The sequence below is a fragment of the Cinclus cinclus genome, chromosome 1, assembly GCF_963662255.1.
Source record: "Cinclus cinclus chromosome 1, bCinCin1.1, whole genome shotgun sequence".
NCBI lineage: Eukaryota > Metazoa > Chordata > Aves > Passeriformes > Cinclidae > Cinclus > Cinclus cinclus.
The window spans coordinates 83182103-83201256 of NC_085046.1; the positions used below are offsets into that span (position 1 = coordinate 83182103).

Below are 19154 nucleotides of genomic sequence, written 5' to 3' on the forward strand. Positions count from 1 at the left end.
AGCAGCAAAATGGCTTTTGAGTTCCCCATTAAAAAAAAAAAAAAAAAAAAAAAAAAAAAAAGAAAAAACCAACTGTCTTATCCCCATTTAAAAAGAATTGAAAAATGTACAGATAGGGAAGTAAGGGCACATGATGGATTAAATGCCTTTCCCATGGCCACACAGGAAGTCTGTGGCTAAGCTAGGAATTAAACCTAGATTTCCTTAGTCTGCATCCAGTGCCTTGCCCCCATTTCAGGCTGTAAAATTTTGTTTGTTATCAAATTCTCTGCATGTTGAAGCAGTAGAACACTGAGTGTGAGAATGAGGAGTATTAGAGAATAAATACTATTAATAATTAGTGAGAAACTGAGAATAGCTCTGGATCAAGTATTGCCCATTTCTATTGCTATTTAATGTTCTCTTTTTTCCAAGTTTACGTCAGCATAAAAATCCCCTTGTGGTATTGTTCCTTAACCAAACTACTTGTGCCTTTCCCTATGGCTAGGGTTGCAGTGGAGCCCAATGTTTAGCTGTTTCCAAGCGTTCTGGTTCAACAGTAAGTAATATTATGACTGGATTGGCCTAAAATGATTCTATTTATGTTTCTTTTGATTTACATTTCTCATCCAAAGTCAAATAGAAAAATTACATCAATTTCCCATGGAGAACATCCATATCTATGTTCTCTTTTATTATGCTCATTTGATTTAAAAAAAACCATTCTTTTTATTGAACTGCTGCATGACTGAATTTTATCCTTGGAAATGCTGAACTATATCAAGAGGGCCTCCATTGAAGTGAAAACCAGATCAGGACCAGTAAAGCCAGAAGAAAGCAAGGTCATGTCCCTCAAATCTGCAATAAACAGAAGCCCATGTCTATAGTAGGCAGGATATGACAAGCTAGGTGAAACTTTCACAGTGGTCATAGTTCCTCTCACATAAATGTACTGGGTACTGCACAGCTTGGTCACTGCCAGCCCTACATGAACAGTGCACTGTATAAACTCTGCCCTTGTAGACTAGAGGTACTGGTGCTGTACCTGTAGGGAACTGGGAAAGCAGTCACAGCTGCAAGATGGGACATGAAGTGCAGGTCTCCAACAGTGATCCCATCTCAGGGACTGTTGCCATTCACTGGAGGATAGTGCTAACTCCTTCCTAGGCAGGTAGAAGGTCCCACACATTCCAAATTGCAATGACTTTAGCTGAAGAACTTAACACTGCTGAAGTGACCCAGAGGATATTTTCTAATTTACAGATAAATGGCAGGAAGAAGAGCTGAACCTCCTGATATTCTCTTCAAGACTATTTCAAAGAAAATGAAGCCTTACTAAAACTCATTTCTTATTACCTCCTGACAGCCTCTTTTTTTGGGGAATAGCCCCAAATGATTTTGACAGTTCTTCCAATAAGGTAGCTTTCATGGAGTGATGAAGAGATAAATATACCACAGTATACCTTTGTGTAATACTCCTGTCTTTATTTACATGCAGGATTTCACCACTATCTTCCTGAGAAACTACAAAATTCAGTTAGCCAACAGATAAGACAAAAACTGGAGCTTGACTCCAAAATTATGCATAACTGTTAGTGTTGTGATATTTATAAAGGGTCATTTCTCACATTTTTGCTTTCTACTTAGCTCTTTATCAGACAAATTCTTGCTGAAAAGTCCCCAAGATATTGAAGAGTGTAAAAAGCCAGTGTTCCCACTCTGTTCTTAAAGAAGTCCGTGTTATGTTTTGTATCTATTTTGCCTGGAAATGAAGAAGAGAAAATTCTTCATGTGAATTTCAAACACTTTCTGCTCCAGCCAAGTTTCATTCTGAACAAGTGGGACACATGATCTCAGTGGAAGGACTTCCTAAGTCGTCTGCTCCATCCACTGCCAGCCAGGCAGGATTGCCTAGTTAGGCAATCCCTACTCTGCTTTAGCTAATTTCCCTCTGTACTCTTCCATCTCTGTCCCCCTCAGCTGCCTTCAGCAAAAAAGATCATTGCCTAATTGTGCCTTTGGTATGAAGGTAAGGAATGGGCTGGTGGTTAGTTCAGTTTTAGAGGAGTTGAGCTACACACAGAGCACCAGAGTTTGGTGTCTGTCTTCAAGTAGGGAATACATGTCATGTGAGTGAATGTCAGAGAGGAATAGTCACCTGGAAGATTAGTGGAAGGGCAAAAAGGGCTAAATCTCTCTATTTTCTTTTTATGCTATTTTTATTTTTTTTTTCTGCTAAGCCATTAAGTATAATTCCTGGTCTATGCTTCCCTTTCTGTCACTTCTCCATAATTCTTAGCATTTCAGTTGGGCTGCTGTCTTTTGGCTGCTTCCTCTTTTCCTGCTTTCCTATATTTCATTATTTACCCTTCTTCCTCTTAGAGTACTTTTATAACAGAGTGAGGAGGATGTGGAAATGTTACAATGTGACACATAATCTGCAGTGTCACAGCTGCAGCTCTTTTGTTTCACCTCCAGGAATGCAAAGAAGCAGATCCGAGTGGAGAGGCAGGAGTGCCTAGCTGGTGAAGGAAGGGAGAGATTCACAAATAGGGAAGAGAAATGACAAAAAGTCAGAAAGTTTCCTGCTTGGTAACTTGAGATAATAGTTTTGCATATAGTTAAAGCTAATCCCAAACTGAACCATCACTGTGTCCTTGAATGCAAAGGAGACATGCAGGCAGTACCAGTGTAGGGGCCTCCCCAATACTGCTGCAACAGAGGAGGTATAGCCATGATGTGTTTTTGAACTTGTCTGTAGAGATGAAAGCTGAACAGAGATCTAGACCTGTCCTGTGCATAGTTCTTAAAGCTGTCCTTTAGAAACAACAATAAATAATAGAACCTCAAAAGAAAAACTATTCTTAGGGCCCATGTCTGTATGTGAAGTAAACCTTTGGAAGATAAGGTGGTTGAAAATGAGATACTGTAGTTCTCTTGAGATGTCAGACAGCTGGAAAAACTCACTCCCAAGGACTTCCAAGAACTTTCTCTAGCTGCTTCCTAGGGCACCCATTAGTAAGAGCTTCCCTTCCCTTCCCTTCCCTTCCCTTCCCTTCCCTTCCCTTCCCTTCCCTTCCCTTCCCTTCCCTTCCCTTCCCTTCCCTTCCCTTCCCTTCCCTTCCCTTCCCTTCCCTTCCCTTCCCTTCCCTTCCCTTCCCTTCCCTTCCCTTCCCTTCCCTTCCCTTCCCTTCCCTTCCCTTCCCTTCCCTTCCCTTCCCTTCCCTTCCCTTCCCTTCCCTTCCCTTCCCTTCCCTTCCCTTCCCTTCCCTTCCCTTCCCTTCCCTTCCCTTCCCTTCCCTTCCCTTCCCTTCCCTTCCCTTCCCTTCCCTTCCCTTCCCTTCCCTTCCCTTCCCTTCCCTTCCCTTCCCTTCCCTTCCCTTCCCTTCCCTTCCCTTCCCTTCCCTTCCCTTCCCTTCCCTTCCCTTCCCTTCCCTTCCCCTCCCCTCCCCTCCCCTCCCCTCCCCTCCCCTCCCTTCCCTTCCCTTCCCTTCCCTTCCCTTCCCTTCCCTTCCCTTCCCTTCCCTTCCCTTCCCTTCCCTTCCCTTCCCTTCCCTTCCCTTCCCTTCCCTTCCCTTCCCTTCCCTTCCCTTCCCTTCCCTTCCCTTCCCTTCCCTTCCCTTCCCTTCCCTTCCCTTCCCTTCCCTTCCCTTCCCTTCCCTTCCCTTCCCTTCCCTTCCCTTCCCTTCCCTTCCCTTCCCTTCCCTTCCCTTCCCTTTTTAATGTCTGTGGTCTCCTAGAAACCTTCCAACATGGGTGATTTAAAATGACATTACAGCAACTGGTGTAGGAGTTGACCCAAACTTCTAGGCCATGACAGATGCTAAGGAGATATACAACTGTGGATATGGAGGAAATATGTCCAGGCTGCTCTTTGTGGAAGGAGCTAGAGGAACATCAGGTAAAGGTTTCCTCTTAAGCCAAGGGGACAAGGGGGAAGCTGTAATAACTTCTCAGCTATGGCTGGAATTGGACTCAAGTTCCAGCATTCTCATCATTCTCATTGTGGGCTTACTTTTTCTCCACTCCCCCCAGTCCCCCACCACACTAAGCTCAGGTTGTCTAAAAAATCTGAATATTACTAAAAGTCAAAGAGATTTAAGGTCCCAGAAAATTTTGATATTACAAAATTGCTCTGCAATGCCACACAGTTGCTTCCAGTCTGTGTGGTGCTGCAGTGGACCAAGGATTTCACAGTCTCTGCTGCAGATTGAAAAGCAATAGCTCAACCATCTCTGGAATTTGAAATGCCAATACATATCCTTTTTGTTAATTACTGCACTACTGATCAATTTGCAGGTTATATCAGAGTTTGTGAGGAGGTAACCAATGCCTGCCTGCACAGGCAAGCTAAACAGAGGAAGCTTCTGAGATGACTGGATACCCATGATTCAGATATGGAGCTTGAGACAGTGGTCTGATTTCTTAGTGGATCAGCCTTTTCCAGGGTGATCTGCTTTCTGATAATCTAGTTTCCTTAGTATCTGAAGTTGGGGTGCCTCAAAATGTTAGTTGCTTTTGTAAAAATCTTTTCCTGATAGACAAATGTTAAAGTAATTGGTAGGCCTATTGAAATGACTGGAAGAGTGTTTGAACACTAATTAGACCATAGTGGATTATTCTGTTCTATACCTCATCCAGAAATAAGGGGTTTGATGGGATAATTTCTGTGGTCTGAGTTATATAAGTTTCTAATGTTCATAATAGTTTTGGGGTCATTGTCAGAGTTTAGTTGAGTAACTGGAGCTATTGGAGACGGTTCAGTTTAAAAACTATTGTTTTGAAAGGCTTGTCCCTTGAAGTTCTGCCACCAAGGTGTTGGCTTGGATGATTTTTTGTTCTATCCAAATTAAGAAAATGCATTTTTATGTAAGATACCCAGCATGGTGATTGTGACTGTCTGAAGATTGTGATCTTTACTGCGTTTCCAGAGAATTTCAAATGTCAGATAACTAATTCAACAGAGGTAAAATAATTTGAAAACACCTTTTACACTCACTAGCCTTAGATATTGCTGAAGAATTGTTCATAGGTTTAAGAAGCTGCACCTGAGTGGATTGCCTCTCTCTTCTGGAAGCATGGTGATACCTGCACCAGAAAGTCAGCTAAACTTCAACTCTGCAGCATTCTGGTTTTGGAGACACATTTCAGTAGAGACGCCTAAATTCAGTGGTTTCAAATCACATCTGAGGTGTGATTGCAGATCAGAGTTAAGAAGTTCAGGTTGGATGCTGTAATATCTTTTATATATTAATTATTCCACCTTAACTTCTGACATATTTTTCTCCACATCTTTCTGAGGAATGGAACTTTTTAAAATATTATCTCCTTCAGATTTTGCAGAAAGCTAGTGAAATATAGGTTTTTCTCTTAGAACTGCACTCAAAGACCAAATAAAACAGTATTCAACTTTGCAATTGTTGTATTCCTCACAGAAGAGACATCTAATGTCAGGGATGACTTATAGCACCAGTGTGGTTAAGGATAGATTCTTTTCACAAAGGAGTAGGTGTGCTTGTTTTTCCTGAGGTAAAAGCAAGAAAACTGGAAGCATGAAAAATGGTCAAGAAATGAGGAAAGACGTTTCTTAAAAATATGTACTCTACAAACTGAGCTTGTAGAATAATCCAGATCTCTGAGTGCTTGAGAGTCTGGAAGCATCATTTGGGGTTTCTTGCCATTTCAACATAAAGGACTGATTGCCAGAGAGGGAATACAGGTCCCTGTAGTAAAGCATTTTCTGTGATACACAGTGGGAAAGAATTTATATTGTCCTGACATTTTTCCTCTCAGGAGCTATCAGGTATGTCCATATCCAGAGAATTTCTTTGAGATTTCTGCAGAATTTTTTTTTTCTTTTTCCCCAGAAGATATAGATTAGGATTTCCTTTTTCTGGAATGTTGAGTACACTCTAATCAAGTAAACAGCAAAACTTGCAAAACTTTCTCATAAAATTTCTAAAACCCAAAAATAAGAATCTTCAATAGCATCTGGAACAATAACTGAGGATTAACAGAGCTAAAGCAGGCTTCATAACTCAGCATCAACTTCTTTGCACAGTTCTCAGAGAGAACATCTACTTTATCACTCATAATGTGATGACTGTATTTTATTTGCTTTAGTCTAAAATAAACTTTCAATATCCCTGGGGGTTTTTCATCCTATGACAGATGAGGAGGGCACTGAAGACTCAACTCAGCAATTAGAACAGGCAATAAAATAAAATTTTTGTACTGTATTCCCTCTCAAGTGCTGAAATATCTGGGTTCCTCTCCATTTCATCCTCTGACCTCTTCTCAAAAGAGGACATAGACAGTGCACAGCTTTGGCATGACACCCAAAGGCACCTCCCCAAACCTAAACACAGCTGCTTGGTCTAAATTTAGATCTACTGACTACTTGACAGCTATGGGGAACTATGTACATATGGGTGAAATGTTGCTCAAAGCATCATCGTGGTAGATGAATGGTCCCTGGAAAAGTCCCTGCGTCCGTTCACTGATAGTGAAGGCACAGTGCATTGTTAACATGCATGGACTCGTTAACATGGATGGACTTGCAAGGGCCTGACCCTGAGCCACGGTAGCTCTGTGCCATTCCAGGCACAAAAATAACCATGTGTAAGCTGTACCAGCTCACTGAACTGGTACATGGAAAGGGGAGGGTTTGCAAAGAAGGGATAACTTTGCATCCAGGGCAAAGAAAATTTAGGTTCTCTGAAGTGATATACAAAATAGTTCACCTCCCTGACTTTCCCTGAACCAAAGAACCGAGGACACTTCATTTCTCCTAAGTGGTAGTTTTGTTCCTCAGGGCAGTGACTGTTGCCTTCGTCTGGTACCCAACCAATACCTTCTCCGTGTGTTCAGATTTCACAGGCTTTTCTCTTGGTCAAGCAAGTTTAAAACTCCCCCTCTAATTCCAGTTCACATTATTTATATGCAACTGATCATCTTGTCTGGTTTTAATCATGTTTCTACAGTTTTTAAGCCCTTAGTCTTGTTATGGGATCCCCACAGTAACTCCCAGTCAAGGACAACTTCCAGCCATTGACAGCATGTCTTCATGGAAGAGCCTGGCTGTCTCTTCCATCTTTGTGGAGCTTCTGGTCTGCCTGTTGAATCTTAATGTAATAATTCCTCTTCTCCAAAGCATTAATCTTTGCAGGTGCATACTCCATGTTCTCCCAGCTGCCACGTGCGATGACCTTTAGCTAGAATTTTGTTGCATTAGTTGAAGATTGGTTAATACCCATGACTTTCACTAAAGCATGCTTTATGGAAGGATTAGAGAAGGAAAAATATCTTATAAATGATAGTATATCATATATCTGAGGCTTTGTTTTTCTTGGATAGCTGTTGCTGTGTGGGGAAGAGCATAAGCCACAATGATTGTAGCTGTAGTCTTTTTGGAGAATGCAGCTTCAGAGGTTCCAGTCTCAGCACATGTCTATTCACAGACACACCTGTGTGAGTTGAGAATGTTTTCAAGTACAGTAGTGTTTTATCTCACTGTTATGTGTTATTACTTAAGGCTACTTTGCTTTTTTTAAAATTTTTAAAAAATTTTAAGGGCCCACTTACTACTCCCTCATCCTTTAATGTCTATATTAAAAAAATCTGGTGAAAGCAGAAGAGACAAAAAATTTGAGGATGAAAAGTGCTGTTCTTGTTATCATTTGTCAGCAAATCTTCGTCTCCTGCTCGAACGTGTTCCCAGCTTAGTTCTCAAAGCAGAGAAGTGTCAATAAAGTCTGTAACCAGCAAACCTGCTTCAGTTGCCTTAGTTTCTCCATCATGCAGCCAGTAAAAGATGCAGAGCATATCCAATATAGGAAGCATGGATTACATATACATGTAACACTTGAGAGTTTAGTACGGCATTTCCTTACAGTGCTCTTTCTCTTGCATTTAAAATTTAATTTCACTTGCAGTTCAGATGATGAACACTGAGCAGCCAGGTAGTTAACTGTCCTTTGGAAAAATAACTTGAATCCAGTACAAAATGTACCAGGAAATGTCACAACAAAGACAAGAAATATGAACTAGACCAGCCCCTTGGTCTAGTTACAGATCATTTCCTACTGAAACACAAATTTAGAAAGGTGTATAAAAGGCACGTATCAAGTATATATTTGAGGACATTATTTGAATCTGTCTCTAACCAATGTGTCTTTGCTGGTCCTGTAGAAAATTCCTGTAGGTAACTAACAGGAGACTAGTGGGAGAATGAACAATAGAGCAAAAGCCACTTTTGTACCTAGAGAGGACATTGTTGGTTTTTTTTTGTTGATTGATTCCATATAGTTTGATTTCACTGCAGCTCCTAGAAAAACATGTTGATATGCTTTGCAATGCAGTGAAGCACAGTTCCCTGCTCCCTTCTGCTGAGGACAGGCTGTGCATGATGTCAGGTGCTGGCGCTGGCACATGGGGTGGGTACCTCCCCCAGACAGCAGCAGGGAGAAGCAGCAGTCATGGGCGATGACATGGGTGGAGCTCCTCACACCAGTTGTCCCATGGGAGATAGCTTATCTGTGGATGCCTGTGTTTGTGGAATAGTATCCATTTGATTGAAAGCCAGAATTAGAGTAGGGAAGAAATTGGCTGCCAAGGGCTGATTGGCACTTGGAGTCAAAGGAAGCAGCATGGACCCTGCAGGGAGGATCTCCTTATCCGTCAGCACCAGCCTCACTACCTGCAGGTGTGTCCCAGCAGTTCCTGCTACTACTCTTCCTTCTGTTATTTTTGTTTCCCTTTGAAAATGCCCTAATTTTCAGCATTTTCCACAGAGAGACACCATAGACACTTGATTAACTGGCCAATGCAGTGCTATATGTAAAAAGGAGGGAGCAGAAAAGTAATTTTTAGGGGCACTTGGGTGCATTTGCTTTGTCTGTAGCTAAATTACCAGTTAGTTTGATCAGTCCCATCTGTGTTCTATTGTGTCATCTGAGGAGCTCAAGGCATTGCATTATGGCTCCTCTGCCCAGATCTTTTGTTGTCATTTTTCACACCTACACAATTCTTCTTGTCACTTGAGAGCTCATAAGGGAAAGATGCTATTAATGGAAACATAATTTAAGTTAAAGAATTGGTCTTCGTTGTTTGTTGTCAAGGCTGGCGGTGAAAAATGACTCCTTGAATATTCTGTGGAAAAACTACTTTCATTTCTGAGAATGGCATCCTCCACCTGCAGTGCTCTTGTGGGGTGAGAACAGAACTGACACCACAGCAAATGACCATGATGTTAAAAGGAAAGGGGGAAGGATTTCAGTGCAGTGCATAAAGCCAAGTGCTAGAATTTTCATATGCTGATACAAAACAGAATAGCTGTTATGTCTTATATCAGAAATAACAGGTGGAATTGCTGACAATATTCTGTTTTCTGATTACCTATGTAAACAAGAGGAGATCCTGTCTGCATTTATTGACGCATGTTGGCATGCTGAGGTGATTTTTTTTGGCCTGATCAGTGGGGTTTCTTCATCTTATTCTGCCTCTTTAAAAACATTTTCTATAATTTGTTTGAAAGGTCTGTGTTAAAGTTTTTTTTTTCTCGCAGTTACAGTGATAAGGTACTGTTCAAATCAGTCATGTATGATTGCTGGTTGAATAGTTATGGTGTCTTTATGAGAACATTTGGATTTTAAAGCTACCATTTAAGCATCAACTAATATCAACAAAATACTTCTGAGTTGTGTTGGAATAACAAGTGAGACATGAAAACAAAAAATTACATGTACCCAAACTGTTTGCTGACACTTGAAGAGAGATCTTTCTCTGCTCTCGGTTACAATGTACAAACAAGACATTGCATGACACAAAACCAAATTATTTGGGTTATTTTCAAAGAGAGTCTGAAGGATAAGTTCTAAAAGGCAGGTATATGCCACAAGATGCAGTTTAGTACTTACTGGGATAAAAGGTCAAATCCCATTAAAAATCAAAGAGTGTAAGGCAACTATTGCTTAAATGCCTCAGAAGCTTCAGTATGATTTGTCTTTCTCTGTTACTTTTTAATTACTTTTGACAGCCAGTTCTTATGCTTTTTTGCTTCTTCAAAAATCCCACTGGAGAACAATATGACTTGGAGGTGAATGCCCCCTTCCAAATGGAATTATGGCCCAGGTACTTAGACCTATGCCAATGTCAAAGTTTCACAAAACTTAAAGGATTTTACAGCTGGGAGGGAGTCCCATAGCTAAAAGAGAAGGTAAATTGGTAGTGAATTGAGAACTAATTACTAATTGTTCCCATGCATCTTTTTTCCAGCTGCCTATTTCTCTGTCCTTCGAAAGCCACCTTCTACGTCCAGTTTCCCAGGAGGTCTGTTTGTTTTCTCCTTTCTGCTTACTATTAACCCTTTCACTCATTGCAAAACACCTCCCTTCCATTTCCATGTTGCTCGGCTCTTTCCAGGGAAGTGTGACGCTGTGTGCTCTCATACCATCCTGCTTTCCTGATTGCCCTGGCCCAAGTCTGATGCAGAGCCAGCAATACTGTCCTTCAGTGATAAATGATATCATTACCTCTCTCCCCTTTGGCATACCAATTTATTTTTTTCTAAGACTTGTGTAAATCACCTTTAGCCGTAGAATAGAGAACAGATGTTTTAACATTAATTTTAAATGCTCTTAAGAAAATCCCAAGTGAAATTCCCAGTAAACATAAGAGAGCACCAGGGACTCAGCCAGTGCCCTGCTTTTGGGTAGTTTTTCCACACTCTGGAAAGGTAAAAAAGGAGTGGGGGGAAGCTGTCAGTTCAGTGACATAAAAAAACTCTGCACTCCTTCCATAGAAAAAAGAGTTTGTATTAAACACCCCTGAGCTGGGGTAATGTGTACAAAGGGATTGAAATAGAGAGCCTTCTAAGGTCAATTCCAACCCAATTGAAGTAAATTAATTAATGAGTAATTTCTTAATGGTGTTAGAAGAACCAATGAGAAGTTATTACGTGTTATTTTAAAGCTAATTAATGTCTGCATATGTGTGCACATAGCTATGGATGTCCACAGAAGTAATTTCTACAAAAATTATATTGGTTAACAGTTTCAGAAACCAGTACAAAGTCTCATTATATTCTTAATCAGTGCGCATCACATCATTGTTGCTCCATAAGTGATTTCTCCACTTAAAAAGGGAGGGATAGGAATCACTCTCACAAAAGTAGAAGACACTGATGGTTTTTATTTCCAGTAGGAAACCCCATGGGGAGAACAAAAATAAGTATATCCTGCTTTCCCTATTATTCAGATTTAATAAAAGTCCTTAGCATTTCTACAGAAGTTATTTCTCTCTCCTGTTGTATCTCCTGTATCAGTGGGGCTCTTTTCACTAGTTCTTGTATTGCAGACAGATTTGCAAGAAGTACTACGTTTGAACAGGGAGAGATTTTTTTTTATTTATTTTTTTTTGTTAATTAAACCTATAAATTTTCTGTGAGGACCCAGGGTGAGTCAGCTGCCCTCAATGTCCATCAGCTCTCACTGGCAAAGTGAACTCTGCACATGAACTGAGCCCCTGTCATGAGCTGCACTGCCAAATGGGTGCACATCCTGGATACTCAGCCTTGTCTGCACAGGAACATTCATTGAGCACTACAGCTGCAGCAGTCCAGGACACAGCTGTAGAGAGCTTCAGTGAATATTGGCTGCATCAATATCCCTGTCATTGCTTATGTCAAGTAATGAACTCCAGCATTACCTGTATCTGCATCTGTTTTTTGTCAATTTTTTTGTCAACATTTTGAGGACAATCCTTAGAAATACAAACCAGAAATATGCCAATATACACAGTAATAAATACATATATATGTAAACCTGAACTCCTTCCATTGCATAAGATCAGCAGGCATGAGAAGAAAACAATATAATTTCACTTTTTATAATTTCAGAGACTAGAAACAAGAATGTGCAATTTTTCTGTGACAATTTCTGTCACAGAAAGAGGACATATTAACAAAAAATAATTTCTGAGGAAGCTGCACTGTAGGGGCCTGCATTGACCCTTTTGAGACACATAAGCAAGAGTTCCTCCCAACTTCAACAGGAATTAATGCTCAAGCAAGGGGAATACCCAAGAGCACATTATGCTTCTAGATAACATGATAAAACTTATTGGCTGCTTTGGAAGAAAAGGGCATTTTCGCAAATGGGAATTGTTCTAGACAAGTCAGGATTCCCCTGCCAGCTGTCCTTCTCCTGTTCCTCCTTCATCCTAAACTGTTTATGTTGCTTCTGTGATGATAGTTTTGTCTTTCTCCTAGGTATTTTTCTTATAGCAATAGTGCCATCTTCTTTTACATTTACTGCTAGCAGTACCACAAACCAGCATCCTGTTTGCCTTCTTTATTGCAGCTGCATACGAGGCGGAAGGCTTTAGGGACTTTCATGCAATAATTCCCAAATCCTTTTCCAGTAAGTATACTGAAACTCAGTTCACTACAGAGCATTTCCATCTAGTTCCTACTTTTATGATTTTTGTTTGTGCCATTTTATTTCTGAGTATGTATGTTTTTCTGCATGCATTTAAGTAGTCTGATCTTTTTGTTTTGTTTATTTGTGTTTTGTAGCAGAAAATCTGCTTCAAAAGCCACCTTCTCCAAATTCCTGGCAGGCAAGGAGCCTATCATTGTTTAGTATAAATATATATTTATTATTCTTATAACTGAAAGGAAAAAAATTACATGCAAATTGTGGAAAATCTTGTCATATACTCAAGCCAAATACTCCTATTTCTTCTATTTGCTATGTGAAAAAACAGCAATATGAGCTTGTAGCCCATAAAATTTGCAGAATCACTTCTGTTTAACCAGTCATGCCACCTTTTTAAGTCATTGTTTGGTCATTGATTTTTTTTTTTATCTATCACTAAATTATTCCCCTTTTTAGAACATACATTTTAAAGGAAAACTGCTATTTATTATATGCTCTTATTCTGTTTTGCATATGATTTCTATTAAAAATGCAATAATTGAAAAATCATTAAAATACCTAGATTGGTAGACTTTTTAAGAGGTGTCCTGTCAAGCAGTATTCGTACATGTGAACACCTTTAGGTTTCTGTTTCCCAGTAGGATTTTGAGTCAGATACTCTTGTCAGTTACATCCATGCAGTCCTTCTGGGACACCTGTGAGGTTGCAGGATGTATCAGAGAAGAGCTTGTCAATCCTCTCCATTTCAAAGGGGTATCAAAGTCTTTCAGTCTCTTGAGGTAATTATTGCCCATAGCTTATTGCACTTTTGAATGAGGTTACCATAAAAATGTTGTTCCACAGAAGGAAAAAACCTGGACTTTATTGGATGAAACAGGTCCCTCACCATCTTAACTATCTACTGAAATAAATGCTTTCTTTTTTTCAGGTGGGGTAGGATGAAGGTAGAGGGTTTTTTACTATATGGAAAGTAAGACTTTGAGCAATGAAACGGTCTTTTTCAGCCTAATGAATAAGTATTTTTTCACCAAAATCACCACATTAGAAAAGAGGGAAATAATAGCAAAGATTATTTTTTTCTACACAAAACATCATTCAGTCCTGTGGGTAGAAGAGGAATGAATACTGGCATGAACTTGCCTGAATCTTGACCCTTTTCCTTAATGGTAGAGTCTGCTGTGTTCATATCAGATGAAATTTGCTAGCCTCTATGTTATCGTATGTTGTGAGGTTATGGCAAATTTACACTTAAATTCTTCTGGCTGCAAGCAATTGTCATCTATGGGATTACAACAAAAAAAAAATTATTCAATAAAGTAATAACAGTTTTTTCAGGCATCTTTTTAATTTGAATGATTTTTAATCATAGCTTCGTACTCTAATTGTATCCTATTACTCAGCAATCCTAACCCTTCTGTCCTAGAAACACAACTGTTGCTCTTATAATTTCCTCAAATTCTTCCTTCCATCCTTCCCTACTCTGCTTTCCAATTGTCACTGTTTACTCCATAGAACTGCAAACCAAAAATTTTGATTCAGTACAACCCTTGGAATCTTCCTGCCAAATGGAGAATGTTGCATTTTCTGTTCATTTTTTTCCATTGAGTTGAGTTACTTGCTTTCACAATTGTTTTGGACAAATCCCTATGAAGTGGAATAATTTTAACTTTCATTCCAATTATCCTGATTGTCAGAATGAAAGCTACAAACACAAAAGTCTCAAAGCGACCTAGAAACAGACTTGTAATATTGTTTAGGTTCCCAGCTCCCTGAATGCCTTGTATTTGTTTTACTGATATTCATTGTTTATTGCTCCATGTGTTACAAACTCATCACATTGCCCATAGAATTATAGTTGAGGTCATAGCATTTGTTATTTAGTGATATTGTACCTGCTGTTTAGAAGTTAACTCCTTTTATGTGATTGTTGCTTTGCCACATTATTTGTTCTGTAACCAAACTGAGTGGCATCCTGTATTGTTTCTTTCAGCCGGTAATATTAAAATAGAGACTCAGAGTGATGAAGAGAATGGGCGTGCCTGTGAAATGAATGGGGAAGAATGTGCAGAGGATTTACGAATGCTTGATGCCGCAGGAGAGAAAATGAATGGCTCACACAATGGCCCAGGCAGCAAGGCTTTGTCAGGAGTTGGAGGCATTCGACTTCCTAACGGAAAGCTAAAATGTGATATCTGTGGGATAATTTGCATCGGTCCCAATGTGCTCATGGTTCACAAACGAAGCCACACTGGTAAGGCCTGCCATAGTTTTTCCTGTAGCTGACAAGAACTGGCCACACATTAGTAACTAAGACTTATTTTCTGTATCATACACATGTGCCTCTTGTAAGGTAATGCAGCATTGGTGAGCCTTTGGAATGCAGTTATTTCGGTACATCCTTTTGGCCTGCACATGAATTGTGACTTCTTCATGGAAGTCCATCTATTGGGCTAGAAATTGTGCTGTTTGTTTGGATTGAAACAAAAAACATAACAATAAAAAAAAACAAATTTAAGAGAAAAGTAAAGAAGTATACTTTAATTTCTAAGAAATTTTTAAGAACTGCAGTACAAAAACCCAATTGTAGCTAACTCTGAAATTAACCCAACTGTAGAGTTTCCAACAAAACAGCAAAGCTTGTTATGGATTAGTGATTATGAAAATTATTGGAAAAGTACTAATTAAGAGAGCTGTATTGACAGATTTAGTAAAAAATACTTACATTTCATGTCTAGAGTTGCATGAAGTAAAAACAAGTATTGTCACAGGTCAAATGTGCAGTAAAGTGTTTCCACCGGGATGCTAAAATAGACATGTAAAGATTTCGTGCTCCATAGGGATTTCATTATACAGTGCTGTGAATATTCTTGCCTCAATTTTCTGATTAGTCTCAAAGAGGGCCAAAAATGAAGAGGCTGAAAGAAATTAAAAAGTAAAGAGTGAGTCTCACCTTACCTGATATAAGAAATCTAAAAATCAGGCTTCCAATCTAATGTCATTCATAGCTAAAAGAGAAAAACTGTACTGTTGTTTCACAAAGGTTGCTTTGAAAATAAATTGTGGATTTGGCACTTTTACATGAATATTCCAATGAGAGGGAATTTTAAAATATTTTTAAGGTAAGAATGATCTGTCTTACATTCATGAAATAATTGTGCCAATAAACACATAAATACATACTTTCTCCATATCCTCACAGTCTTGCTTAAATAGCTTTCCCAGAATTACTAAGTAGAGTGAGATTAACAAAGTGCATTCAGAATTTAATGGAGAGGATCCATGAAAAGCCCTGGAGTGTGTTCCATTGCCCTCAGTGTTCCTGTCTGTCACTGTAACTGTGTCTGTTAAAGCTATGGAAGTGTGTGATCTGTAACATGGGTTCCTCGCTTTCAAAAGCAACGCTGTTACATTGCCTGCTTCAAAGTACTCTTCAATTCTATGTAAAAAATCCCTCTGTCAGGGAAGAGCAGATCATTATTGGAAAAGCCACAGCTAGCACTCAGAAGAGAGGCTGTAGCCTATTTTTTTAGATATAACAAAGAGCTTGTTGATTCTTTTTCTTTTCTTTTCTTTTCTTTTCTTTTCTTTTCTTTTCTTTTCTTTTCTTTTCTTTTCTTTTCTTTTCTTTTCTTTTCTTTTCTTTAAAAATTGATAAAATGAACACATAAAATTACTGGTAGGTGAGGCCTTTTAAACAGACCCATGGGCTGAAGAGGATGCTGCAGTGGTTGAAACAGTATGTTGCAACTTGAAATGCCACTAGAGGTAGAAGTCTTTGTGCTTGTTTAAGCAGACTGTTCTTTTGTTAAAAAAAAAAAAACAAAAAAAAAAAAAAAAAAAAAAACCAAAAAAAAAAAACAGTTTCTGGATTAGAGGAGCTGTTTCAGGTTCCTGAAGGGTCCAAGTCAGTGTCTGCACCAGGGCTGAATAGCCTGTGTGAGGACACCCCTGACTTTAAGGGAGGTGGTGAGCACAGCTGCCTTTGTTTCTCATTAACTCCTTGGTATCCAACCTACTGTCTTTGAGCATGAGCTGGGCTATCTGGTCCCTGTGACAATATCCCCAGGGTCACCTCACTGGGTGCCAGGTCATTTCCCCAGCACAGACCTTCTGCTCCCTGAACCTCATGCCTGGCAGAGGGACCCATTTGCCTGCCAAGGGTGCTTGAGGTGCTACCACACAAGGATTGTCACTTAAAGATTTCTCCACCCTTTGCAGTGATCTTCCCTTGCCCGATAGACCCTCTTTTTAGTAAGGGAATGCGGTTCAATGTGGAAGCACACCACAGGTGCTTTATTTTACACTCAAAAAACTGAAGGGTGTGAAGTTTTGTCCCTGGATCCTTCCATGGGAAGAATGCCTTTGCCTTCCCTCCTGCCTCATCTTCAGCTCCTCTCCTTTGAATGAGCTCAGGTGGTTTTTCAGGGGCTGGCAAAGGAGAGGAAGTTCAGAGCTGATAGCTTAAATTAAAGAGACATCATGGGGAAACAGTGGTGACTGCTTTTCCTTTCAGCTGCACTGTGAAAATTAAAGTCAAAATGTGATATACTATTACAGACATTTAACTGAGTATGCCGAAGCCCATTTCAATACATGCCCAGTGAAGGAATAAACCTCACAAATGAATTACTTTGCTGTTAATTCATGTAAAACCTGCATATGCAGTGAGGTTTTCTTAAATAAATATTTGATAAGTGAACAAAACTCTAGCACACTAAAGTGCCAAAATAAAATGACTGCCTGACCTGATAAAAGATGTAATTGTTTTTAATGAATACACCTGCCAAGTGCAGATATGCAAAGCAGCACCTGATATTTCTGCCCTCTCCTGTCTGCAGGCAGCTGTACTGCACTGACTGCTTCCTAGCACCTTACCTGTTGCTTACATCTGCAGAGAAAATCCCAACTCACAGATGCCCAACACTTCTCACTCTCCTTCCCTTTCAGCACATTCATTTGCTCCAGCTTGCCACTGTCTTGTTTGGTATTTAAGAAAAAGGAGAGCTTGAAACAAGAAAGAAATTTCTGCTCCCTGATGCTGAAACCCCAGGGTATATTCAGGCTTCTCTTGCTCACTGTTCATACATCTGTATATACATTCATATCTGTGTATGTGTGTGCATAGGTGTATGTATTGCCTCCTTATACGGTACACTAAGTCACCAGTTATCTTGTTACTTGGAATGTCTCAAATTTATTTAGAAAGAGAGCTCTGCAGTTCTCTGAGTGTTAGGTGATCTTGTCATTGTTTAAGTAATTATAAATATTTGAATTAAGATTAAAAGTATTATTTACTGTTTAAGTGGTCCAGGGCCCAAGCTCCTACTAGGGCTTGCAAATCACTGCAATGGTGATAATGGTTGAATGAATCAAAGTCCCATTGCAGTTTTTGTTCCTGGTCTTATATTTGGTCATGGCTGCATGCCCAGGACAGGTATGTACTGTTCAGACCTGAAGAAAATAAGACTGTTTAGAAAAAGAGTCATTATGTATTTTATCTTTCCATCCTGTTCCATCCTCATTTTTGGAGGTATCACCTCACCCAGTAACCTTCCATCAGACGCTGTCAGCATCCTGGCAGGTCTGGGAGTTTTGCGGGGCTCATAAAGGAGGCATTCCTCACCCCAGTAATTAGAGCATGGATAGCTAAGGGCTAGCCCAAGCTACACATAGTTTCAGGGTCTTTTGGTGACTTTGTTTCCTTTCTGCAGCAACATGAGATCAGGCATCCTTACAGATCAGATGATCCCACTCTTAAGTTCTGTAGAAGTATTTGGTGTGCAGCAGTCTCGTTTGAAAGGCTCCATCTGTCTTTTTCACCCAGTGCAAAACTTCACTGTAATTGGGACAGCTGTAGGCTAGAGATACATTGCATTCTTACTTTGCTTTACATTTCATTCCTGGAGTACTTTTATGATTCTGGTTTTGTCTTCTTGCAGTCCTCCGAGTAAAAATAACAGATATGCATGCTAGAAAAGCTACTTAGTAAGAATTAACTATTTCTTCTGAATGTGTCCCCTTTGCCAAGCTGACTTCTTCCATTTACTATTTAATTCCATTTTTGAAAAGCACTTTCTGCAGTAACTGCCCCAAAGATTAAGAAAGACTAAGAAGTTAAGTAGAGAAACACTTACCTGTTTTCTTTTCTCCCTAACCATACCATGCATGCCCTATGAAGTACATTGTAAAGTCCTGTAAGGCATATGCTGGCATTTTTGCATGCCACCCAGCCAAACCAGATGTGAGTATAGTTAAGATGAATGGAGCTACTTGACAGACAAAGAAGTGAGCTCATTTGGCTTGATAGGCACTATGCTGCTTTGCTTGAAACTGACCAGTGAAAATTTCTTGCCATAAAGGGAATCCATTTTGCTGTTTTCCAAATGCTAAAGCTGCCAGCCCTGATGGCAGAGTTTTCCTATTTTTGGCTTGGAACAGTGCTGCTGTCTAACTGATCTTCAGCTGCTCTGCTGCATTACCCAGAAGCCAAAAAAGATCATGCTGCACATGTGTGCACATAAAAGGTCATCCTAGGTGTGCAAAATTATACATGATATTTAAGTGAGAGAGAAGGAAGAAATTGTTTAATTTTTTTTCCTTATAGTATTTTAACTTCAGCACTGAAATCTTAAATACAATCTTATTGTTACACAAAAAAAAATCAAAACTATGAACAGGTCATCTTTGGTCTGTTTCTAATGTTGATGCACTATAATTGCTACAACAGATTGAACTGAT

At 39.6% G+C, this 19154-nt stretch overlaps 1 protein-coding gene across 11 annotated transcripts in view; it reads left to right on the forward strand.

Moving 5' to 3' along the window:
* The window catches only part of IKZF1 (IKAROS family zinc finger 1), a 69214-nt gene that overhangs the window by 33575 nt on the left and 16485 nt on the right, over positions 1-19154 (forward strand). For 3 of the 11 annotated variants that reach the window (XM_062509051.1, XM_062509132.1, XM_062509386.1), the window contains exons 4-6: positions 10255-10308; positions 12339-12398; positions 14407-14667. The exons of 3 other annotated variants lie outside the window; for them this stretch is intronic. In XM_062509051.1, the coding sequence (XP_062365035.1) occupies positions 10255-10308; positions 12339-12398; positions 14407-14667 (375 nt within the window). The remainder of the gene's footprint in view (positions 1-10254; positions 10309-12338; positions 12399-14406; positions 14668-19154) is intronic. 5 more of the 11 variants (XM_062509314.1, XM_062509473.1, XM_062509554.1 and 2 more) reach the window with 3 other exon arrangements.